The sequence below is a fragment of the Hevea brasiliensis genome, chromosome 18 (assembly GCF_030052815.1).
Source record: "Hevea brasiliensis isolate MT/VB/25A 57/8 chromosome 18, ASM3005281v1, whole genome shotgun sequence".
Taxonomy (NCBI): Eukaryota; Viridiplantae; Streptophyta; class Magnoliopsida; order Malpighiales; family Euphorbiaceae; genus Hevea; species Hevea brasiliensis.
The window spans coordinates 25,526,947-25,554,308 of record NC_079510.1 but is presented as its reverse complement, the minus strand read 5'-3'; the positions used below and the strand labels follow the sequence as shown (position 1 = coordinate 25,554,308).

At 32.5% G+C, this 27,362-nt stretch overlaps 1 protein-coding gene across 2 annotated transcripts; it reads right to left on the bottom strand.

Annotated features, from left to right (window-relative positions):
• On the bottom strand, nucleotides 1-27,362 carry LOC110632460 (probable manganese-transporting ATPase PDR2). Of its 2 annotated transcripts, none has more exons than XM_021780698.2 (22): nucleotides 27,200-27,362; nucleotides 25,119-25,406; nucleotides 24,888-24,980; nucleotides 23,365-23,567; nucleotides 22,461-22,533; nucleotides 22,118-22,290; nucleotides 21,852-22,023; nucleotides 21,147-21,251; nucleotides 20,933-21,043; nucleotides 20,747-20,833; nucleotides 20,484-20,666; nucleotides 20,113-20,163; nucleotides 19,900-20,025; nucleotides 18,734-18,813; nucleotides 10,601-10,709; nucleotides 9,288-9,416; nucleotides 6,776-6,841; nucleotides 6,549-6,620; nucleotides 4,557-4,708; nucleotides 3,888-3,999; nucleotides 3,687-3,803; nucleotides 1-1,439 (listed from the first exon to the last, which is right to left on the bottom strand). In XM_021780698.2, the coding sequence occupies exons 2-22, from the start codon at nucleotides 25,365-25,367 to the stop codon at nucleotides 321-323; spliced, it is 3,582 nt and encodes a 1,193-aa protein (XP_021636390.2). In that variant the 5' UTR covers nucleotides 25,368-25,406; nucleotides 27,200-27,362; the 3' UTR covers nucleotides 1-320. The 2 variants fall into 2 exon arrangements, with proteins under 2 accessions (XP_021636390.2, XP_057996961.1); XM_058140978.1 differs by having other exon boundaries at nucleotides 25,119-25,390.

The following is a 27,362-nucleotide window of genomic DNA, read 5'->3' as shown; positions in this document are numbered from 1 at the left end:
TTAAAGAAAACCACATGCCTTCATAAAATTAACTTACAAAATGGTAAAATAACAAGTATGATTTCTGAGACCGTTAACTGGCCAAATTTAAGATTAAAACTATTCTTCTTAGGCGACCTTGTTCAAAGACATTGTATAGTGACTGCTTGGTAATGAAATTCGTCAAAAAAATACATTCATTCGCTCTCCAAAAAGTAGACAAAAATTTTCTATCAATGCGGATAAAATTTCAATTAGCGTTCTAATGCTTCTGGACTCAGCTACTTGTTCTATCAGCACTGGTCTGAGTCTCTGCAAGAACTGCTGCCCCACAATTGATGCTAGACATTTTTCTTCTTCCCTAAATTAGCTTCAGCCAGCTGTTGTCTTTTTCTCCAAGCTGGAATCCTACCTGGGAAAGCCCATCTCAACAATCTCTCCCACGTGTGGCAGACCAAAAACATAAGAAATGCCCAAACCAAAAGCTTATTCCTCAATCCTGGGGGCAATGGCACCAATTTTAACCAGTCATTCAAGTCCCTGAATAGATCAGAAGTGATAACCGTGAAGAAACCTACAGCAGCCAATAGGGCATACAAAAATGGTTTATTTTCTGTGATGCTCTGGTTGAAAGGATGGCCCATATAATTCACAGCAAAAGTGGCCACCTGGAGCATCATGCTCACCATATATGAAACTGTGTTCACCAGATTGGGATGAAAATCAGAATCTGGCTCAATGCATTCATCGGGCATATACTTCTCCGCCTCTTTGACAGAAGATATCAAGAAAAACAGGTGGACTGAAAACTGTCCCATGAGAGAAAGGAAGACGTAGAAGCAGAAAATATTGGGGTGGGGCCGTTCCGCTGAAAGAATGGGAAGGGGGCGAGCATGTGAGATAAATAGAAAAAAAGCTGCAGTAAAGACACCGCTGATTGTGGCCTGAACATCACCAAGCTTGACACCATCCAAATACATGACACTCAACACATATGCCGTAGCAAGGCAGTTAAGGCCCAGTATTTTAAACATCTGGAGAGTAGTAACAAGGGTACTGCGACCTTGACGAATTATGTCGGTCGTAGGGGCAACTGAAGCATGTTTTGCTGTAAAAGGAGAGGCCATTGAAGCATCACCAAGCTTCACAATGGGAGCTGAGCGACCATCGCCTTCCTCATTCATCTCATCCATAAGTTTTTTCAGCTTCTGTCGTTGCACTTCTGCAGCCGTCTGAGGACGGTTACCAACTAAGGGGCTACTGGAATCTGATTTTGCAACAACCTTGCCTTTCATAGAACCTTCCCCATTTAGATTACTAGATTTGCCTGCCACTTCTGATATGGGTTTTGATTTTTTTGATTTGATAAACTTAGGGTTTCCATCTTTAGATATTTCTGTGGAAGAGTTTCCACTTTGTGCAGGAGGCACCGCATTCAATAATGCAACTCCTACATGGGCCTGAAAAATGTCATAAAAATGTCATATGGTTATTACTTGCTGCTTCTGATTTTGGGATCATCCACAACAGGATGAAAATGAAAAGGGGGAGGGGGAGAGGCGGGGTGGGGAGGGGAAACACAAAACCTACCTTGCATTAATAAGACGAATCAGTTTCAGCAGAACCCCGTCTTTGTGAGTATTAAACACAGAGGGGAGAAAGCAATGCATTAACTGTTTGGACTTTTTTGGTTCAAGGAATGGAATAGCTATTCATAGTGATAGAATAGAATAGCTATTCTTCACTTAATTTTTTTGAATTTATACCATTCTAATTTTAAAAGTATTTGTTATATAAAATAATTATTGCACATTTTAAAATTTAGTAAAAACATTAAATCCTAAAATTGCTATTCAATGGAATGATATTCCACATTTATTTTGCACCAAATTTAGGAATAACTATTCTATTACCACCCTGGTCCATACCATTCTGCAAACCAAACGAAGCAGCCATAGTCTACTTATATGCCATGAGTGAATCGAATCCAAGTTTCATTAAGTAGTGTAATAGTTGGCTGAGACTTTAATTAATAGATGCATCAGTTCAAATTAAATTGCAATCTACAATACTGAAAGAACCAATTACACATGTGAAGACTTATATAAACATATGTACATGTGCATGCTCACAGTGTGCATAGGCATGCGTACATGTATTTGTCCAAAAAATCAAATACAAAGATCAATATATAGTCAAGAAATTCAATTTCTTAAGAATGCAAATGGGAGTGAATTAGCACATAATATAGAACTAAAAATGAGGATGGGATTGTATGCATACTTTTTAAAAAAAAAAAAAATACCATGTGATTTCACGCACTTTGAGACCTATGGTTCAATTATTGACAAGAGAGTACCTTGAGCTTTAATCTGATAGCACTTAAGAACAAATTCACTAACACCATCGCCTATGCTCATGTGGCAGTGTGCATCCAATAAAATGATTTTTTTTTTTTAATATTTTATGGATCCCACAAGTGATATAAGAATTTAAAAAAGCTTTTCAAAAAAATTGAATTAAGATATTTAATTAAAAAATACTTATTTCTCCAAATAAACTTCAAGAACACATCATCGTCTTGAAAATCTCAATTACTATCAAATCCTTAATCCTTATTTCTCTTTAAGTTCCATTATATTTGGCTCTTGTTCTTCTAAACAAGTAAGCCAAGCTTATTCCAAATATGATTTTCTTCTTATCAAGAAAAGATGAGAAAGAAACCAAGTATCTAGAGTCGCATCTTAATCTTTACCATATCGACCTCCTTGGATTTGTTCTTCTTCTTTACCAAATGGGCCTCTCCCTGCATCATTGATAAAGTCCAAGATCCTCAAGCAATGTATTTTACTTATATTCTGAGTTTTGGTTTTAGATTTTGGTTGGTTTATTTGTTCAAATTCTCTACTTTCTTCAATTTTAAAAGTTAAAAGCGCTCATGAATTTGGCTATTGAAGGAACCAATAACTGATTTCTCTTTGCCTCTTTGATAGCAACAACAAAGGACACCCATTTCTTCTCAAATTAAGATGAAAAAGACCACAATTAATAAATACCTATTACCAAGTCATTCGAATCGCAACCAATTAGCTGCACAAGGAGACAACATCATATTTCTATCTGCAGTGAGATATGTGCTCCCAAACACAAGTCAAATTTTGATCAAATTTGTTGGGCTGCTTGTGAATTTTGTAATCGTTTAGAGTGGAGAAAGAGAATTCATATAGCCGACCCCAATAATTTTTGGGATAAAAGGCTTAATTGAGTTGAGTTGAGCTTGTGAATTTTGTTGGTTTTTATTGGTTGCATGAATAGAAGTTGGGATAATCAGAAAGAAAAGATAATTTGCTGCTTGAGAAATGGAACAATTGCTAAGAGAAGAGGACTTCAAAGATATGAGTAACAGAATTCTTTTTAATTTATTTTTTCTTTTTCCTCGAAGTTCATTTATTTCTTTTTCAACAGACTTAAATTTAAATTTTATTATTGGTGGGACCCATGAAATATTAAAAATATTATTTTACTAGGATCATATTGCCAGGTCAGCATAAGTCAACAGTGTTGGTGAATATATTAAAGCTCAAGGTATGCTTTTGTAAAAAAATGGAACTGGATGTGTCAAAAGTGTCAAAGCTTGAAACCACATAGTACTTTCTTTGTGCTTTCTCCTTAAAAAAGTAGTTAAAAAATTGTACGAGTATAAATACCTGCTTCAAAGCTCCAACATCATTGGTTCCATCCCCACACATCAATGTTATCCTTCCCACTGTTTTGAAAGTAGTCATAATTAGTTCCTTTTGCTCAGGAGCAACTCTTGCAAAGACCTGAGATGATAATTGGGAATATGTATCATCAAGCACAATTCATCACAAAAAAACTAATTGCCAATAAATATTATTGTTTAGAACCTTGACATGAGGAATGACTCGAAGAACAGCAGAACTCTGCTGCAACATCTCAATGCAGTCACCTCCAATGCAGAGATCATGAGTTTCTGATAAAGCTCCAACCTCTTTATCACTGAAATTAATTGCACTTTGTCAAATCAGAATGACATTTAAAAGAAAGGATTAATTACAAAAAACAAAAACTGATGTTTGCCTCAAAATACACTTCGACCCTTGTTTCAAAATTAACCCTTTAAGACCCTAAGTTTGTTAATGAACAACAATTTAGTCATTGATTATAAAATTATGAATTTTTCAACTACACTTAAGATCTTGAAGTTTCAAATTATATTACATTTTCGTACCAAAAGTTCAAAATTTAGCCACATTTCAATCCCTGAATTATTATATTATAAAACAAATTAGTCCCTAAACAAAACTGGGCAACCACTGTAGTGATAATTACCACTCTCACATAGCAAAAGGTTAAAAAAAAAAGGAAAAAATAAAAACTAAGATACAATTTAACAAGGTTCACCTTTCCAAGTATATTGTTATTTAACTCTAATAAACAATGCACTAACAAATACTATTTTAACAATAAATCATAGATATATAAACATTTTAAATGATAATAACGGATAAAACTTGAATATATATTAATGAAAAAAATAAGAGATGCAACTTTACTTGTAATGGATTTTCTCTGCCTCATCTGGTGATATCCATTCATATCCTTCAGGATGCCTGGCTCGACCAAGAATTAATGCTGGTTTTGATATGATATGCACTTGGCTAGCAACATGGCAGGCTGTCAAAGCCTGGTCACCCGTGATCATCACCTAACACACAAACTTTTCTTGAGAAGGCTATTATCAAGTTATAAATGATTTTGCAGGAAATTACATAGACAAGGAAAGGAAAAGTAATTGTAAGATGGAGTACAAGGTATCTCAACAAAACAAATGCACAAAAATATAATTAGAAAAGCAAAACAAACGCACAAAAAGAAAATTATAAAAGCAGAGCTCTCCAAAGAACACTTTGAGATACTCCATTAAAATGCCCCCAAAAAAGCTCAGAAAGAAAGCCAACAAAAGCACCTTATCCCACAAAAGATTAGAAGACAAGATCTGAACCTTGAAAATAAGAGCATTCCTTGCCATCCAAATCTTCACCACAAAGAATGAAGACATCACAAGAAAAAAAGAAATGCAGAGCTAAACTTTTTAATCAAACCATCTGTTAATTATATATCAATTTTTTAATAATTTAGTATTATAACCTATTCATATAAGAATATAATTTAGAATTCCTTTCCATCCAGATCTTCACATCACCACCAAGAATGAAGACATCACGAGAGAAAAAAGAGAGAGAGAGAGAGAGAGAGAGAGAGAGAGATAAAGAAGTGCAGAGCTAAATTTTTTTTATGCAAACCATCTGTTAATTATATATCAATTTTTTAATGATTTATTATATAACAATTTTTTAATGATTTAGTATTATAAGCCATTCATATAAGAATATAAAATTCTTTTAAATTATTGTTTATAACAATTTATTTCTTTGTCTTTTTATTACAATCATAAGATATGCAAGATTATAATGACATGTAATTCAATACTTGCTTACTGTTGATTTTACTCATTTTGCTAATGGTATAAAAAATCACAAAGTTGGCTGCTGTTTCGGCCAGTTTCAGACATTTGTTACACAATTTCCAATTCCATTATTTCAAAAACTGACAGATTTAGGGTCAATCACTCAGTACATCTATAGATGACAATTTAGCAAGGTTTGGATTTGTGCACCAATCCAAAAAATTCTAGAGAAAAGACACATCAGCAAGCAAGATAATATGAGAAGTTTTGCATTCCCAAATCTTCCCATTGCAAAAAACAAGTTGGGATATTTTAGTGATTAATACTGCTGAATTCAGAGGTTCACGTGAAGAAGCCAAATATGTATGTATGTTATTTTGATATTTTATGCATTGATGTCAATGCTAACCTACTTTATATGTATACACACATATGCATATACTAATACAAACGCATGTGTCCTGTAACAGAGCAACAGAAGATATAACAGAATATCACTAGATATATAACAGATCGTGCTACAGAGACTCCTGCATTTTCATGAAAGAATGAGCATTTGCAAGAATACTGAAAGTCACAGTTCATAATAAATAATATATCAAGCCAACAGCCGTCTTCTCACTTGCATTTCAATGCTGTATCACAAAGGTGATTCTATAAATATCCACATTTTTAGTTAAAAAAATTTCGTTCCATGCACTTTTCAGGCAAGTGTAAAAGATTATTTACCATTCTTCAAAATTCAATTCTAAACAACTTCAACTTCTGCTTAGCTTACACACTATTTTCTCTTCAACTCCCATGTATTAATAGACTTCAAATTTCATTAGGAAGAGCTTGGACTGAGAACTTGCAGTCCAAGGATATGAATTTGAGTTTTTAGGTCAACATCTATAAATTAAGATAATTCATGGCCTTACACATCATTTAAGTTAGACTAGCATATTAACTCCAAATCCATTCATTTCAAATTCATTCTTCATACATATCCAAATGCAACCACAGCTCAACTTCTATTTGGATAAATAAATAGATTGATATCCAGAAAAAAACAGCTAAACAAAATTTTGTTGCGTACCAAGTCATGTGATGAATTCTTTAATTCAGATAAAATGGTGGCTGAATCTGCTCTTATAGGACAATTAAATACCTGAGATTTAAATAATGAACATTTCACACCAATAAGTATACAGAAGGCATCTGATGAAAAGTAAACTCCCCAAAACCAAACCAACACATCAGAAGCAGTTCGTTGGTAAAGCTAAAGCAGTAAAGGAACAAATGGAGAAAGAGAAATTTGCTTACCGCAAAACCAGCAAAAGTAAGGCCACTTTCTACTACATCTCTATCCAAGCTTCTAGCCTCACTAACCTTCATCCAAATGAAAGATGCAATTTAACAGCTTAAGCATACCATAAACACATTGAACAGTTTTACATATTGCAAAAAAAGGTATAAGAACCATGCAAAACCACACTTCCTTTTAAACTATTGCATATTTACACTTTGAATTAACAGCAATTAAAAAAAAATATTAATACAAATTAAAAAAATTTAAAAAAAAAAAAAAAAGAGGAAAATTTTCACAAGTGGAATATGGCTAAAAAAAATATTCAAAATGAGTAAAAAAGAATAGAATGAGCTATAAAGAGGATGACAAATATAAAATCACAAATTCACAATGTTACAATCCTAGGTACAAGGTAAGGGACTTGGATCCCACATTGAAGGCATGGCACTATGGTGTGGGGTTTATATGAATATGGGCTCTCCCACCTCAATAGCTAACTTTGGGGGTGGTTCTCCTAAGGTTAATACGAATTGGTATCAGAGCCAACCTACATGCACACACAGCTCGAGACTTGTAAAGTGGGTACACCTTATAGGCTAGATTAAAATTAATGATAGCCTCATTGCAACACTTGGAAAGGGGTATCCAGCAAACCAAATTAAAATTATGTGTAGTCTAACGGAAGAGCCAGAGCCAGACCAATGTCGATAGCAATAAGGTGTATAACTACAGGGGAATGTTAATATCCTAGTTGCAAGGTATGGACTTTGGTGTAGGGTTTATATGGACTTGGGCTCTCCCACCAAACTAGCTAGCTTTTTGGATGTAGTTCTCTTAAGGTTCATATGAATAATGTTAAGACTAATGGAGATTAGCTGCTGTCTAGCCTCCTGTTAGTTAGCTTGCTGTTGGTTAACTTGTCAGTTAGTTGTGTTGTTGTAAAAGAAATGATCTCCAGTTGTGTCACTGCAGAGTAATCAATTACAAAATCTAATCTTCTCTCTAATTTCTCTCTCTCATCTATTCCCCCTTTCCTCTCATCTCTCCCTGCTGCCAAACAAGTGTTTAGACCTTCAAATCCCAGTTTTTAACAGTTGGCATCTAGGGGCGTGCAGAGTTCAGTTCCAACAGAATAAACCAAACCAAACAGACCAACCTTGGTTTTTGGATTGGTATTTATTATTGATCGGTTCAAATCAGATCTATTTTTTAGAATAATCAGTTATATTGGTTCAGTTCAGTTTTACTTATTAAAAAACGAAACCAAACCAATATATCTTATATAAATAATAAAATACAAAATATGTAAATACTACATCCTAAAAACTACATTGTTTTTTACAAGCAAAACCAAAGAAAAACCTACCTGCCCTGACTGCCTATCTCCATCTCACTCAGTTTCAGACTTAACTCACCTGCCTCCCTCACAGTCACCGACCATGGTCATAGCTACCCCCCATGCTCTCTGACTCTCTCAATCAGTCAGTCCCATATTACTAGGCCTGCTCTCTGAATCTCCCTATCCCATTTGGTTGAAAACTAAAAGGCTTTGAGGCTCTCTTTAACTGAGACATGCTACCTCTCTCCACCGTTGCTTCTGACCTGTCTCTCTCTGGTCTCTACTGCTCCTGAATCTGAGCTTAGCTCCCTCTGTTCTCTAAGGTAAGCTAATTAGTTAGTCTCTAAATTTTATTATTCTGTTTCTTTTGGTCATGCGTGCTGCTAGTATTATGTCTTTGCCACATATGGTGTCAGCTTAGTTCCGAATTTCGGTTAGTAATTTTCTTGGACCAAATATAAATGCCTTACTCAACATGTGGATTTATTGAATTACATTACCCAAAAAATTAGCTCCTATATAACTAACATAGTAGGTAGCAGATTTATAGTAACTGAATTAGAGAGCAGAAGCAACGCAAATGATGAAGGCAGATGCTTCACACTGATTCACTTCGAATAAAAATCCCTAATTGTTGAACTAATTTGGTTAGAAGTTTTGGAATGCCAGTTAGGTGTTTCTTTTTACTATCTTAGTTTCTCTCCCACCAATGTTTTCAGTATATAGTTAAAACTGAACCAATTCACTTTGGTTCCCTCACAGAATTCGGCACAGTTCAGTTCCCTGCCCAGTAAATTCAGTTATTTAGGTTTTGGTCATTTTCAGGCCTAACCAAACCAAACTGACCAATGCAAACCCCTAACAAAAACAACAATATACATCTTCAATCTCCACAAACACATTTAACCTTTTTAGGACTGAAGTAGAAGATATGTGAAATTTTGAACATAACCTACCACTAGGAGGGGCGAGGTTAATGCCTTTACGAAATGAAACTGACCTCAACATCAAATGGTAATATTAATATAAGGAATCCAGTCCTCATATTACACCAGTATGCAGCATTAGTAAACAATTTCTATGAAATAGTTACGAAGTCCTAACAACTAAGCTTATTACGCCTAGAACACATAAGATAAAGTACATGAAATATATGCACAAAAAAATGTAAGCTTTTGAGGACTTACTGTCATGTCCGGAAGGGACTTGAAAGCAAGGGCCAGAACCCGAGAACCTTGGCGTGTATATTTCTTATAAGTATCAACATAAGATTGTGGCAAATCAATAAGTCTATCCTGAATAGTTTCTGGTGCCCCCTGAAACCACAAGATGATGGAGTAAAATGAAAAAGCAAGGCTCAAGAGTCATGTCAAAGTAAAAGCAGCAATGCCAATGCTCTTCAGATTGTTGTCATTTGCAAATGACAACAAAGCATTATGCAAGATTAGGACATCAAATACTGATCATTACTCATGCAATAAAAGAGAAAATGCCACAAAAGTGACCAGGGCATTTGCAAGCCACATTTATTGTCGCGGGTTTGGGTTCTGAAATGAAAAAGGCAATAAAGATATTGACAGTAATCGCTCACGCAATTTGAAGCTCCATCCCAGATCCACATCACTTGTATTACCCACTCAGGCAAGGCCAACCTCCAATAGTGGCCCTTTTAAAATTTTAAACAGCAGGAAACAAATATATCATATGAGCTCATGGCTCCGCTAGAAAGTAATGATAACATTCTTTTCAAATTGCTCAAAAGTGCTCATAAGTGCAGTAAACTACTCAGATATGCCCATTAGTTCAAAAGGCCAACGAAAAATAATTCAGTAATTACAACAAGCCACAAGCACATCAAAGAGTTAATGTGCCAAAACCCAATCATGAAAACAAATATTTCAGCATTCCATTTGGAAGTAAATGAAAAAGAATTTCATTTTATTTGCAATTGAATTATGTGGTCAAATTCATTTGCAATTGATTTCTCATGCTGGGTAAGTTAATTCAAAATAAAATTGTATTGGAACAAATGAAGAATAATTTAATGTTCCTTTTCTAATATCCCCTATGCATTATTGAGAAAATGAAAAGAAAGTATGACTATCAGAAAGAAACAAAGAAAGAGAAGTTAAGTAGTTATTTTAATTAAATAATGCAAACAAAGAAAGAGAAATTAAGTTATTATTTTAATTAAACAATGAACGGCATCTAAGCCTAAATAATTACACAGTTCATTTGTATGGATTCTATACAGATTTTATCAATTTTTATAAAAAGCGATCTATGCATATTGAATTTCATGGAATTGAAACCTAGAAATATGAATTAATTGTTTTTAGGTTCCAGGTGTCGCAACTATGGAGTTACAAATGAATTCCAGATAGTTTATGCATTAACTGACAAGCTACTAAATTATGCCAGGATCTTGTATAATAAAGAATATATATGGTTTGCATGCAGTATAAATGCTGCACCCAAATGAAACTCGCAACCAACAGACCTTCACAAAAGCAAGAAATTCATCCTGTATGCGAACAACAACTGCCATTCGTTTTAAATGGGATGCAAAATGATGCCTTTGGACAATCTGCACAGCATTGCCACCTCCCCTGCCATTGATAAGAAATAGCACACTAAGTCGTCCAGTAATGTAGAAAAGAAAATAAGATATAAAAGAACAAAGAGAAAAGAGAAAAGGCAGCGTGCACATTTATGTATAAGCATAAACATGAAAAATTTGGCAAAGTAACAATATGAAATCAGATTGGGGGAAAAAAATACCACCAATTTGGCAATGAGGATGAAGGATAAGTATGAATAAGTATGAGAAACAAAAAATGAATTGCAGAAGTTACTTTACTAGTTACTAATGGTTTGAAGCCACCCTAAACTACTTCCCAAAAAGCATATATGAACAGTTTCAAATAAACTATTCACTGGATTATCCATAAAATACAACATATTGGGCACAAATATGATCTCAACTGTAACTCACAATTTTGCAATCAAATGCATGTAAACCTACTTTTGGGATCATAAAATAGCTACGACAAAATTCAACATTATCCAGCATATTAAAGAAACCTGTGCTATCCAGTGAAATTTATGAACTCTGATTCTGTAACAACATAAGCTGTTTAATTTCCTAGCATAAATGGCCCTCCTCAACTTCAATTAAGAATCCACACACATTCTTTCTAATATGTCACTCATCCACTCCAAATGCAGAATGCTTCTAGGAGTTTCTAGATTCTTTCAAATCTTGTCCTTAATCAGTTTTTCTTATCTTCTGTGTTTTTCTCCATTCTTTTTTTTTTTTTTTTCAATTTTCTTCAGTTTATCTCTTTTAGACTCTTTAAAACTCACAAATTTCATAAGTTCAAAAGTTTCTACTAAATAAAAATTCACATGTAAAGATACAAAAACAACAAATTCAGTGTTCAAATGGGGGGAAATATCTGAGACTCATACATAGCCAACCAAAAAAAGAAGGGGAAAAAAAAGAAAAAGAAATGGTCAACAATTCATAAATAAACATCCAAAATTAATAGCACACCAATTAATGTAATAGGAATATAGGACCCTAAGACATATCCCAACCTGATGCACTCCCTATGGAAATTTATGGGCTTAAGTTCACAAATAATAATTGAACTAATCAGTGAATTTCAGCAAAGTTACTAAACTTCAATTTGTATCAAAAAAATAACTCAGACTTGAGTTTGTCTCAATAAGGTACCTGCTACTGAGTTTGTACAGAGAATTAGCCAATTTTTTATGTTCTCAGCAAGAAAGTTTCAGCTGTTCATCAGAACTGTTGAACTAGATTAGAAACATTTTAACACCATAGTTGAAACTAAGCAAATTTATTCTTAAAAATGTCCTACCAAAACTCCTATACCTATCAATTAGTTCTTTTAATACACACTAGCATCTGTAGCACGTGCATTACACATGCAACACAATCTTTTTTTTTTTTACAGAAATTTTTGAAGGGGACAAGGCTACCAGGATTTGAATCCTAACCTCTTGCATGCAATTTGATCTTTAATAAATTACAAATTTATAATTTATGCAATTTAATTATAGATATATTTAAATTTGTGTTAATTATACATTATATTAATTAAAATGCAATTTTAAATTTTTTAATATCAAAAAAAGGAAATTATAACTGATGATATTTAAACTCTAACACACTCTTTTTCCTAAATAATCAAATCTTTAAGAAAAACCATTTATAACTTGATTTAATAAAATTAGTAAATTAATGACTGTTTTAGTTGCATGAAATAAATTTACGTAAACCTCAGAACGCATGTATTGTGTGAGGCATCATTTATTAGTACAAGTCATATCCACCATAACTATTTAATTAATAATAAATTATTTTCATAAGATTATAACAATAAAAATATAAATAACATAAATTCACAATTTCTTTTGAAGAAGGCAAACATGCTAACTCATTATCAGCAAATAATAGGCCCAAGCTTTCAAAAGATTTAAGTTTCTATTATGCATGTGCCAAAATATTATTACAATTTAACCAAGCTGAATTCACAATTTCTCTTAAAAGAAATAAACATATAGAATGATAATTACTAAAAAGAAGTGTTGTGTCATGTTATAATTCAGAAATGCACGTGTGTGCGTGTGTGCGTGTGTATAACCACTCAATCGTATTAATTAAACTCATGAGCCATACTATGAAATTGTGGGAGAGAGTTGTGGAGCATCGACTACGTCATGATACTTCTATCTCTCTCAATCAATTTGGCTTCATACCCGATCGTTCAATTATGGAAGCGATCTTTCTCATTAGAAGCTTGATGAAGAAATATAGAGATGTGAAGAAAGATCTACACATAGTTTTTATTGATTTGGAGAAGGCTTATGATAGTGTTCCAAGAGATGTCTTATGGAGTGTGTTAGAACAAAAGAGGATATCTATTAGGTACATACAAGTGTTGAAAGATATGTATGAAGGAGCAACTACCATTGTGCGCACAGTGGGAGGGGACACAAGAGATTTTCCGATCTCAATTGGATTACACCAAGGATCAGTTATAAGCCCTTACTTTTTTACATTAGTTTTAGATGAATTGACGAAACATATACAAGAGAGTATTCTTTGATGCATGATGTTTGTGGATGATATTGTTCTGATAGATGAAACGCGAGAATGAGTCAATAGAAAGCTAGAGCTTTGGAGAAGTACTCTAGAGTCAAAGGGCTTTAAGTTAAGTAGAATGAAGACAGAATATATGCATTGCAAGTTCAGTGAAGGCCAAATTGGTAATACGGAATGAGTTAGTTTGGATGGAGTGGTTCTGTCCCAAAGTAATCACTTAAATATCTCAGCTCAGTCCTTCAAGTAGATGGGGGATGTGAGGAGGATGTTAGTCATAGGATTAAAGCCGGATGGTTGAAGTGGAGACATGCTACGGAAGTTTTATGTGATCGCAAGATTTCCAATAAGTTGAAAGAAAAATTTTACCATACGACCGGCTATGTTATATGGTAGTGAGTGTTGGGCACTGAAGGAGTCGTATGCGTCTAAGATAAGAGTTGCAGAGATGAGAATGTTAAGGTAGATGAGTAGTCATACTAGACTAGATAAAGTCCGTAATGAGAGTATAAAAGAAAAGGTAGGAGTGGTGCCAATTGAGGATAAGTTGAGAGAAGGGAGATTGAGGTGGTTTGGTCATGTGAAGCATAAACATACAGAGGCTCCAGTTAGATAAGTAGAGCACATTAGGTTAGAGGATAGAAAGAAAAAAAAGGGTAGACCTAAATTGACTTGGAGGAGAGTAGTACAACATAACCTAGAAGCATTACACATTTCTGAGGATTTAACCCAAAATCGTTTAGAGTGAAGAAAGCGAATCCATATAGCCGAACCCAAATTTTTGGAATAAAGGCTTAGTTGAGTTGAGTATTGCAACACCAACAACAAAAGCAAATACTTCTTTTCCAACATATAGTACCTTAATCATAAAGCAATAGCATAAAAAAATAAAATCACCAAAAAATTACACATACACGTGTATAGAAAGTTTTCAAGTGACTATTAAAGGATCAACAACAGTTAAATCAAACATGCCTTAAATGGTTGAGTAACAAAAGTTGATGACTCCCACCCTAAATCCTAAAGGTATAACTGATAAACCCCACTATCAGTAGATGGAGAGACTCAAGACTCCATTACTTATATCTTTAAACTGTAGGAAAACAAGCTAGGTTACCCTAATCGTAGAATCTTTCATGCAACTTTAATTCTCTACCTAAACTCTAGAAATCACACATTTTTTTATGTTAATAATCAAATTACAATTTCAAATTCACAAGAAGAAAAACTATAATAAATTAATATTATATATAAAGTGTCAAAAGACAAATTATAGCGTTATCAACTCCTTCAATTTGAAAGTTGGCAAAGGCGTTCAAGCATACATATTTTAATATTGAATCTTTTTCTAACTACCACCTATATGTCTTATATCTATTTTTTTCAAAATTAATATGATTTTGCTCTGTCATATCATAATTAGGGATGAAGCCAAAAAGATCAGTGGAATTTTTTTAGTATTAAAAAAAAATACATTAAATTATGAAGAAAAAATAAATTTGGCCCCTTCAATGTACAAATTAATAAAAAGAATTCTACTAAATTACTCCATAAAATATTTTACACTACATTTTTTATACATAAAATTTATAAAAATTTTAGAAAATAAAATATGCTTGCATCGTAGAGTTTGTATTACCATAATTTTTAGCACCTGTGTATAACAAATAAAAAATGCAATAATAAATGAATTTCATAGAAACAAAAGTAACGCCTAAAAGTTGGACAACTGAAATATATAAATAATTTGTAAATTTTAATATTTGGTATTTTATTTCTAATTCTCTATTTTTCTATTTTAATGATTATATAAAATTCATATAATCATATTTATTTTATTTTATTTTAATTTTAGGGTGAAATAAAGATAATTTTATTATTAATTAGAAAAATAAAAGTTTGAATTTGACCCTTAATAAAAGAATCTAGATTAATCTTTGATCATGGTTTTAAATAACGGCCATTATGTTACGTAACGGCCGTTATAATGGCCGTTATTTAAATGTTTTTTTAGCTTACTGTTACCTTTACTATAGTTTTTCAATGGATTTTTAAATTTGTGACTGTAAAGGCCATTATGGCCATTATTTAAAGGTAACGGCCATTATTTAAAGGTGATAGCCATTACCGACCATTAAGAAATGATCGTAACGCTATTACTTTTCTAGTTAAGAATTCTTAGTTTTTATTTTTATCTCTTTCATGTGAAATGCAGTAGAGGAAACCATTTTTTGGGGAAAAAAAAAACTATCTTGTCTCATTCATTTTATCACCTCTCCATTTTCTCTCTAGCAACTAAGCCATTTTCTCTCAACTCTCTCAATTTTCTCCACAACCAACTCAAGTGAAATTATTTATTTCTCTACAAAATTTAAACCTCAAGAGCATAGATCATCAAATAAACAAGGTAGTTTTGAAGTAAAGGAGATTAAAAGGTGAGTTTTTTTTTCTAATTTTTAGCTATTTTTGAATCATTTTTAGTTAAATACATAAATAATTAGAAAATAATATCAAAGAAAGTTTTAGACTTTAATGATGTTTGCTAAGTGTATATTTAGGCTTTAGCAAGAAAATTTAAGAAAAAATAATAATCATGAAATTAACCCTCGAAATTAATTTTCATAAATTAAATAGTAAGTTTACAACCTAGGCTAATGATCAAAGCTCCTAGTCCTACTCTTCAAATCAAAGTCATGATAATCAAGAACCTTCTAGACATTTATTTTGGTGGTAATATGATAAGTTATTTACTATCTTCCTCGTTATTTTGATTTTAAATTGATTAATAGAAATGATGGTATAAGAATGATGGATTTAATGTCTTCATTTGATATATTTGAACTTATTATTTAGTTGTATATCTTAGTTTTAATTATATCTTTGAATATTTATTCATTTCATTAACTTTGCAAATTTTTCAAAAAAATTTGCATAGCAACAAGTCGTTACCGTTATTTTTACATTACTCTCGTTACAAGCCCCTTTCTGTTACTACGGGCGACGACTGCAAATTAAAACCATGTCTCTGATAACAATGACATTCTTTGGCAGAATTAATTTTATGGAAAAAAAGTAACAGCTTCTAGAAAATATCATGCTTCTTTAGCACCTTATAACATTATGGGGGATCATATAAATCACTTCTTGTTTAAAAAAGAAAATGTATTAGTTGCTGATAGAAAAAATTATTACATGATTTTTTGTGCAAGAACATTTATAATTTTTTATTTTAGCAACTTCCAATAATTTTTATTTGATTAAATTATAATTTCAGAAAATTCAATAATAAATTAGCGATAAAAACACCTATCATTGGTTATAAGAACATAGTAGTCTGAAAATAAAAATAAAAATGTCTTCATACACAAGCTCAAACATGAAATTTATCTTCAATAGATCGTAGAAATACTTCGCAATCTATTAAGTAATATTTAATTTGTTAAAAACAAAGTAACCATAAAATTTTCCTTAAGTTTATAATTGTAGCCACATATCTGAATTGTATGCTTTTAAGACATGCTCCCAACTTTAATCTACTTGGCTTTTTTTTTTTTTTTTTTAAATGGACACATATAACTACGCATAATGAAGAGTGAGAGTTATTTTTAAGATTAGGTTTTGATATAAGGATTCTAGGTATTAAGTAGTCCTTTATGTTTAGGGTTATGATTATGTATATTTATTTTAATTAATAATTTAATTTAATAAATTGGAAAGAGAAATAATTATTCAAGTTTAAGCACAAAAAACTTGGTCATGCATTAATTTGTACCATCAAATCAGATGGTTTAATAAGGATGCCCATTAGTCCCTTTTAATTGGATTGAAATAGAATTAAGTGTCCCAATCATAATAAAATTGCTTATTTTCATGTATGTGCAATTAGAATTAAATTCACGTGACTTACTATATAATTAATGAAATTCACATATTATAAGCAATTCTAACAAGATTCAATGTCTAAAATAATATTTTAATATAAATTCATATAACTTATTATTTTATGAAACACTTATAAATAAAATTTGCTTTTATAATCATAGATACATACAAGGGCATTTTTGTCAGTTCACAAGTTTGCCCCCCATTCATAAATTTTTATACATTATAGATAGATATAGCTACTTTGACGTTTACTAAAATAGACAATAATTCCTCCTATATTCCAATTTGACAGGAGCTGAAACCAATACAACACAAGTTACAGCCAACATAATTGTGTGACTAGATCGAGGCATGACTTGAGGCAAATGGCTGTTCTGCACCAGAATTATCAGAGTTAGAAGTAGGGGTCTGCAGATCTGGTCCTGGATTTGGTTCAGAGTTTGCCTAAGAACCGGAACTGAACTGAAATTTTGATATGGTTCTAGTTCAATTCTTTGATGCTTCGATTCCAGTTCAATTCTCAGTTCTAGTTCAATTCTCAGTTCTTGGGTTCCGGTTCAAGTTTTAATTCTTAAAACAATTTTATGTAATTATTTTCATGTAAAGTCATACCTAAATTGTCATTTAAGCTTTAAACTTAGTTATTAATACACAATATATCATATAATACACCTTTTAGCTATTTCTTAATTATATAATCTTTCAACTTTAACTATATATATTAAAATGTTAATTGCACATTAATATATAATTATATTGAAATTATATAATATATCTAAAAAAACATAAAAAGCATATATATAAAATCGGTTTTCGGTTCAGTTTTGGTTCGGTATGAGTCCGATTTAATTTTTAGTAAAGAACCAAAACCGAATCAAAAACAGTAAAAAAAAAGTATCGTTCGGTACGGTAAGGTTCTTCGGTTTAGAACCCCTGAGAACCGTGCACACCCCAAGCAGAAGCAAAATGATGCAGGACCTTTTGCTAAGGATTTTAGTTTTTGCTCTACCTATGTTAGTAAAAAAATTAGGAAATTTAATCAAGTAATAGTATTTTATTTATTTAGGAAATTTGAGTTGGTTATCCCACTTGGTATTGGTTTAGTATTTTCTTAGTTTCGGATTCCTAGTTCTACTACTAGGACAAGATATAATGCTATAAATAACCATGTCATCTAGGTATTTTTGTAAACATTATTATTGATATTGACAAGTGAGAACTAATAGAATTTGAGAGTTTATCTATTTTTCCCTTTTGATTGTTTATGGTTCTACATTACAAAGGCTCCAAACAAGAATAAGTCCAAAACAAGAAGACTCGTGGTCTATAATACTTGTTCTTTCTAGTCAGAATTAACAAATTCTCCCATTTTGCTTCTTTGGATTCTGTTCCTACTCATCAAATTGCTCTCCCATTTTATTCTTCATATCTCTTTAATGAATTCTTCTTTTCCTAAAATTTGTTTTTTTAACAAAGCAATGACAATAATTAGATTTTCATGAATGGAAACAAAATGGGGAAAAAAGAAACACATAATGGATTTCCAAATCAGTAAGTTCATTCAGAGGAGCAACTAAGACTAAACAAATATCAAAAAAATAAAAACCCACAACTTACCTTTTTGGCATGGCCTTCTCATCAGATTTGTAACTCCAGTCTATCCCTTTAAGTGCAGCCTTCTCAAGAGGATCACCAACCTGCAATTAATAGTGGAACATTAGCAACCTAAAGCAATTCAATACCAAATTTTTCTTCCAACCATATGACTCAAAATATGTCACTCAATTGATAATGAACATATTAATTGGGCTCCAGCCCCCATGACATCACTACCTATGCCAAGAAGAGATTTGCTTCTGCTGAGTAGAGGATATGATGTAATGCAACAACGAAAAATTGGTAAGATGCAATTTAACCATACTACAGGGAAGTAACTAAAATTTGTGAGTTCTGGAAAACATAGTTGCTAATTTTCAGCATGCATTAATGAATTGTATACCAGAAAATTCACTAGTATGGAAAGTTGAGATAAGCAACCAGGGGGCACACATGGAATTTATATGAAATAGTTAAGGGCAGACAAAATGACCAGAAGGCAAGTAGTGAAAAGAGATTTGGAGGCCTTAGATTTTTTCCAAACTTATAACCTAAACTAGGTGGAATGGAAGAAAATATTCATCTAGCTAACTAACACCTTGTTCTGCTCTCACTTTTCTATATACACAGTTACACACCCTGTCATATATTGCATCCAATGCAATTTAAAGTTTTGAGCACTATTTCTTTCATCAGAGAGGGTGGCTTGAGGGGCTGGGCTATTCCATGCAGTAAGACAAAATGTTTTGCAACCTAAACAGGTATTCAAAAGATAACATACCCCCTCCATCCCATTGTAATAGTTGTTTTGGAAAAAAAAGAAAAAAAATTGTCCCACTTCATTTGCTATTTTAGAAAATCAAGAAAGCATTAATTTTTTTTTCTAACTTTACCCTTGTTCATCTCTTCTTTATGACCTTATACAACATCTCTAAGGAAGAAAATGGAAGTAATAAAAGTCTCCGATGGGAAGCATAGACTCAATGGAGAGTTGAAGATTCCGTGGATTTGGAATTCAAACCTTTGTTAATTACAAAATTGACTAAAGGGTATTTTAGTCAATTATTAATAATTTTTTTTATAAAATTGAGGATATCTAATCATTTTTCTTAATTCTTGTGCCAAAAACTTAAAAAGCTATGACAATGGGATGGAGAAAGTATCAGATAAAATTAAACTCAGCATACCAGTTTGTTGTCCACAAACACTAACGCATGACAAGAAGCCAAAATTTCCACAGTTCGAACAGGCACTTTAGTCATATCAGATTCTAAATTCATTCCGTCATTCAACCCTACAACTCCACAGAACTCCTGGAAAGGATCAAGAAAGAAAGAATTCATCGATTGAAAAAATACATAAAGCAAAAGATGACCAAAATAACTATGTCAAGGGCATACCATGTCATCTGAAGTAAGCGTTCCAGTTTTATCAAAACAACATATGTCAACCTGCAGGCAAAAGTGAAGATAATATTTGTCATAAAATGCACACAAACAATCCTATTATGCAGTTAACAATAGGTTAATTAACCATACAGGCCAGAATTTGACCACAAGTCCAAGAAAAGATTATACAAGGCCATTACATTCCATTTACCATTAAAACATTGGGGCATTTACCAACTTCAATTTAAATGCAACAAAGACAAAAGAAGCTAGGTAACCATATTATCTGAAAGCAAGCACTATCTCATTTAATAGAACAATTGATGATACAAAGAAAACTCGTGCATTCCAGCACACAGACAGTTCTTGGTAAGCCAACTTACTTTCCCAGCAAACGGAATGCGAAAGGGTTCAGTACAAAATATTCCACGTCGTGCCAATGCAATAAGAGATGTATTGACTGCTATTGATAATTCCATGGGCAACTCAGGTGGGATCACAGAAGTTATAATAAGCGAACAACTTAGGAAAAGTTTGTATTTGCTCCTTGTGGGATCTTCCAGTCCCTATATCAAATATATCACCATTACTAGAAGTAGAACATGTAAAATTCCATAGAGTACTTTAAAAAGGAGCATTAATTTACCTTTTTAAGTACATAACCAGCAGCAATAACTGCAAAGACAACTAAAAATAGAATGAAGAGTCCACTTTCCCAGCTATTGGCAGTAACCTTCAACCAGTATAATTGAAAACAGAAATTATCCAATTAAAAAATCAGAAAATTAATAAGTTTCACCAATCACTACACCAATGATGAAATACGAATTACCCTATCTGTGGAAAATAAAATTGTCCTCATCAGTTTCCCCTGGCTTGTTTCAAACCCAGTACGTAGAACAACAGCCACACAGCCACCATCAGGCGTTCTCAAAGGAAAGGTCTAACTCCAGGATGAAAATCAAAAGCATAAATTAGAACATCAAAACAGCTGGAAAAGAAAGATAAGGAATATAATAAGCAAAAACAACATCTAGAAAACAAACCTTATCTGGGGTATGTTGCAATATTTTAGTCCCACCAAATAGAACATGGCTTTTATCCCGCTTAATTGATAACTTCTCCTCAGTTCCTCTACCCATGATAGAAACCTGGGAAAAATAATTAGACTATAACTTATCGTGTCGTCTATGTATTATATCCTTCTTTATCAATAAAATTTCTTTTCTTATTGAAAAAAAAAATCAACTCAATCAAGCATTAATCCACAACTAGTTGGGGTCCATTGTATAAACCATTGTCTCCATTCCACTTGGTTTGTAGCTATGTTTTTATCAACCAAATACTAAAAAAATTAAAAAAAAAAAAAATCTTAAAATTTTGTAAAATCAAGTGATTCAAACAACACCAAGGAATAGAACGGTCAAAGCTTATGAAATGGTAACCTAGACAGATATGCAGATTACTTAATTGACAACACCAATTTAATAATAGATGATTTTGGTTTTGCATCCGCATGTGTTGTTGATAATACAAACATCCATAGTCATAAATATGAAAGAGCACACTATCCTAAATCATTAGAAGGCAGCCTACTGCATGTTACAGGCTTACAGCCCAAACTTCAATTGAGTATCCAGGAATAAATTCTTGAAACTAAAGAATTCTTTAACCCAAATGTCAATCCAGGCGTCAGATAACAATAACTTCAAGATCCTTTTACCCAGCAGGATGAAAAAAAGGAAAACAACCTTCCATTGTGGAGTAGACTCGCCTGTGAGAATAGCTTCATTTACAATGGCACTTCCGGCTAATAAAAGCATGTCTGCAGGCACTGACTTATCTTCTCCACTCGGACCAGAGGAGCGCCCAATGGACACAACATCGCCAGGCAAAAGATCAGTCCCAGGAAGTTTCACCCACCTAAAATTTTAATATTCACTGCATAATTCTACAGATCTAAAAGCAATTGTAAAAGTGACCTAAATGACAATTAAATGACAATAAATTAACATACTTCCCACAGCGATGGACCAAAAGGATCTGGCTATCAACTCTAACACGCCTTAACTCACTTAGAGTCTTCAACCTACTTTTTGCCATTGTTGACTCAAACATAAACAGCATGAACAAAGTGAACAAACTGTAATACCAATACTCATCCAAACACCAGAGTCCTACACAGAAGACCTACACACAAGAATATATGTGGCAAAAATGTCAAAAAATAAAGGATCGTAGAAAGATTAAATTTCAAACTAGTCAAAAACAGCACAAGATAAAAATCTAAATTCTTGAATGTGTGTGTGTGTGTGTGAGAGAGAGAGAGAGAAAGAGAGAGAACGTTTAAAGATAAAAACCTGAAATACAAAAAAAGGCTCCATGCAGTGCTCTTTCATTAATTTCTGGAATGTAGGTTGCGGATATTCAAATCTATGAGATCAAAGAACAACACACTCAATGAGTACAAAAAAAAAAAAAAAAAAAAAAATATTCATGAACATAAAAATATTTTATAATGCAATATCCCCAGAATAAAGTTATATGAAACTTAAAAACTATATTAATGTCCAGATAAGCTCGAGGAGAAAGCCAATAACTGTATCATCCCAATGGTTGTATCATCAGCTATATTTTACAATAAGTAAAAAAATCATATTCATAATTGATTTTAGATGTTGAGGATCTTCATAAAATTTGAGTGATTTTGCTTAATTTAAAAAAATCATGATAACATCAAACAACATGAAGCCTTTATTTTAACAAAGTTATACAAACCAATACAGTCTAATACTGCAAAAGATGTCATTCTTTAAAACCCTGGTTAATGAAGTTTAATATTTTCATCCAATGGCTAGAAGCATTCAATTCAACTTTGTTTTAGGACCCTTAATTTAATAAATAAACCATAAGGAGAATTAATATTTATTTCCTTCTCACCAATGTCATTTTCATTAGTATGGCTCAAATCATAATATTAATTCTCACCAATGTCATTTTCATTAGTATGGTTCGAATCATACACATGAATAAAATACCAAAAGCATCGCACGAAGAATTAATACATTGAAGCCAATACAAAAGCATGCAACAACAACCAAAATAAAATAGCCAATTAATAATGTCAATTAAATAACATTTATAAAATTAAATGCTATAAAATATTGTTATATAAGATTAATAAAATCCTGAACAAAATACAAGAATTATCACTATTAGACATACGAATGCATGAAAAGAAAAAAATTTTTAAGAACAACTTACACATTCCGCCCCCACTTTTCAGTAGCAGCTACTACTTTACCCTCAGAGCCATGACCAGTAATTTTAAGATAGTTGCCAAACGTTTCCTTGGTAGGGTAAGGAAGCTTGCAAAATGTCTCCTCCTCTTTTGAATAGATGAAGCGCTGCTTTCTAAAATCAAAGTAAATCTCTTCTCTGTCCCCCAAGGATGAAGAACCTTCCAACTATGGAAGTGAAGGAAAATGTCACCAAAAGAATCAAGGAATTAATAATAAATTGCACAGAAAATCGCCTAAAATATCAAAAACCTCATTATCAATTTTAGTCCAACCATTCAAAAATGCCAATTATATTTCCAACTTTGGGTTATTTAAGTCAATTATAGTCATCCTTAGCATTAGCCCTTAGCATTAGACCTTATTTGGACATTTTATAGTCTAATAAGGATATGAAATGACTTCAAAATAAACATGTCACTTACTATTTTCCAAAAAATAATATGTCATCATTTATTGAATTAGTTATAATTTTACTAAAGTCATTTGCAATATCAGGAAGCCAGGTTACAACCACATATGATTAATGTTGTATCACATAATGTAGATACAACAAATGGCCTACAATTAACGCTAACACCCCAAATTTTGAATCTAATTGGCACAATTTAAAGGTGAAGTCCCATTGTCCTATATGGAATAAAATATCCTGGATGTCTCGAGCCTTACATTAATCTATCTTCACCCTACTACCATAAGCTTGGCCCATGAGGCAACAACCCTAGAACCCAAGAATGTGCAAAGGAAACATCCATGAATAATAAATTTGCTAGCATTGAGAACACTTCTTGTCTATGCAAATAAATGAACAAAGGAAAATGATCCGTGTAACAAATCCCAACTATTTTAATGTTGAAACTCAGCTACACAGGTATATGTTTGTAGATCATACCAGCAAGCTTTTTCATCCATTATATATGTCCTATGAATTCATTAGAAATTTTGGAAGTGACAATAAATTTATAGGGACAAAAAGCATTTCATATGAATCATACATTCCCTCCAAATATCTCATACATAAAGATTTTTACTCCTTTGTTCTCCAATCCAAGTAGCATGGCCAACCAACTTTACAAACGATCATATCAAAACCATCAAATCAGCTAATTCTTTCCAATCACGCACAATGGAAAATTCTTTACTGTCATCCTTAGCTTCATCTCCTTTAACTATGACAGCTAATAAACAACGAGCAATTAAAAAGGCGAACAACTTATCAACAAATCAATAGATATTCCACCATCTCTCTCATTCAAGTAGCTTCATCTACGAGATTTGGTCAAATTATCACACTAAGTAAATTTTCGTTCACCCTTAAATTCACTTCGCAAGTGGACAAGGAAACAAAGATGGGTATTTGACTTGCACGTAATATTCATTCCTATTATAATATCAAAATAACGCATCCCATCTCACACCCAACAAACCATCCAAAGAAAAAAAAAACTTGAATCCAAGTTTCTGAATAGAATTGAATGACAAGCGTACCTGTTTACGAAAATGCAGCGGCACTACTTCTTTGGAACCGGAAAACTTTGACGGAGTTATTTTACAAGCATCTGCAAGGTGAATATCATGAACCTACAAACCAAACAAATCACAGCAAGTAAAACATCAAGAAATCAACAACCAAAAAAATGAAAAATTAGGACCCAATAAATTAAAGGTGATTGAATCAAGCTAACACATTATATATTGAATATAAACAGCCATATATACCTTACTAAACTGAACGAAACATTTGAAATTGACAGACCATGCAGTAAAAAGCCAGACCAGAATGTGAAGAGCCAGAAGGCCACCAAGGACAATGGCAGCATCTGCAATATCAATGCTTGGGACAATAGTAGTAACCCAGAGAACGTATAAAATAGCAAAAGGCCATACATCCAAACGCCATGCCCAATGCTTCTTCCTCAACAAATCCACTCTCTCCACCACTTTCCCTCCAACATGAAAGCTCGACATCTCAATTCTTTAACCCTAAAACCCTAATTCAGATGAAGCCTTGCATATAAAATTAACGAATTAAAAGAAATGTATGGAAATCTGTAGGTATTGAACATAGAAAGAGGAACTAAGACAAAATACTTCACATTAAATCATCATGTATAAAGAGATTGAGACCTTAGATTTGATGTACAGAAAGAGATAACAAAACCTAGATCAATCTGGGCAGTGACTTTTTTGAGTGAACTAGTCTTGTGCATGATATATATTGTAGCTAGGGCTGAGCTAGAGATAGCAACAAGTAAGTTATCCGCAATTTTTAAATATCTGAACACTACCTGTTGTATATATTAACTACCCGAACCCGAATAAAATATATATTTTATTCCCCGAACTCGTCCCAAATCCAATTATTTATACCAGCACTCCTACCTATAGATGGCAACGGGTAAGGTACCCACGAATTTTAAAGTATCCGAATCCGAACCCGTGTAAAATATGAACTATCTGAACCCATCTTAAATAAGAATAAAATATATCTTTCACTGCCCAAATCCTATTACTAATACCCAGATGCTACCTGAAACCGACCAAACCCGTTATTTTATTATATTTTTGCTGGAAAATGGGAAAAAAAATCTAAATGGGTTGGATAACCAAATCCGAACATTTTAAATTCATGTTTAATAAACAACTAAACATAATACTAAATATTAACCAAAGTTTTCATAATTCAAACAAACATAATACATAAAACATTGACAAAAATATTATCATAGCACATGTCAAATAATAACAAATTACATCCCATCAAAACCAAAAATATATTAAATCAGCAAATATTATCACAAATTATGAAATACAAAACTTCTAAAACAACTCATAGAAATACAATCTTGGAACTCCAAAATTCCAAGGCATGATGATAATTCATTCAATACCTTCAAAAATAAATTATAAAAAAACAGAATTTTACACTTTATAAAACAATATATATTATAAAAGCAAAACCACAATGTTAATAAATCATAATTATAAGATTGAACATGGTAAGCTAGGGATAAGTTGTATCTGGATGTAGTCAACAATACAAAATCATAGGGGTTTCAGAGTTCTTGTCCAATTAATTTTCATTTTCGATCAATGTTCACATACACACATCTTGAAAAATAAATAAGAAATTAGAGTCTGCCTGTTAGATTGTAGAGTTATTGGAAAATAAATGAGAAATTAGTGTCTGCAAAAAAAAAAATCTGCTTGATGAATATTCCAAAGCAGCAGCAAATGATTAAACCATTAACCATCCCCCATATATTAAGGAAATAGCTCTAAATAAACATTCAAAATAACTCTAATCAAGTAAAAATGGCTTACTTTAAGTATTATTTTCCTTGTCCTACAATTTTAAGATCCAAATGGAGTAAAAGCCATTGTTACTAAATTGCAGGTTATAATTTTTAAGAACAGCAAATTGTAATTGGAAAAAAAAAAAAAAGAAAAAATAGGAAACAATGAAAGACCGCTAACAGGGAAAGAGGAGAGACATTGAAAATCTCAATTTCAATTGATTTACACAATAAATGAAAATACCTACAATGAACTGAGCTTACACGAGTTGAGTCATGGAACTACAACAATGCATCTTTCCATTTTTCATCATCAAATCCATCAGTTTTCTCGGTAGCCAAACAGAAAAATTTAAGAAACAGAATATAAAAAGCAAAATATCATCTCAAATAAAAGATCAAATACCCATAGCAGTAGAAACTCCGACAATCAAGAAACCAACACAAAGATCCAAAAATACAGATTATTTGTGAGATTATTTCTGGTTAATGAAGATAACTCACCTATGAGGACTGAGAAGCGGTGAGTTTGACGTCCGTCTGTGTAGAAGCGAGACTGACTGACTGAGAGATAGGTTACGATGGCGATGACAGAGGGCTGCCGACCAGACTGAGGACTTGTGGATTCAGAGAAATCTGAAGCTGAAGCAAAAGACTAAAATAAATT

Excerpts from the sequence above, each read along its gene's own strand:
- LOC110632460 (XM_021780698.2), bottom strand. The coding sequence starts at position 25,367 with ATGTCGAGCTTTCATGTTGGAGGGAAAGTGGTGGAGAGAGTGGATTTG. Across the intron at positions 20,164-20,483 it reads GCATTCCGTTTGCTGGGAAA|GTTGACATATGTTGTTTTGA; the intron begins GTAAGTTGGCTT and ends TTTTGCCTGCAG. Across the intron at positions 4,709-6,548 it reads AGAATTCATCACATGACTTG|GTGATGATCACGGGTGACCA; the intron begins GTACGCAACAAA and ends TTTGTGTGTTAG.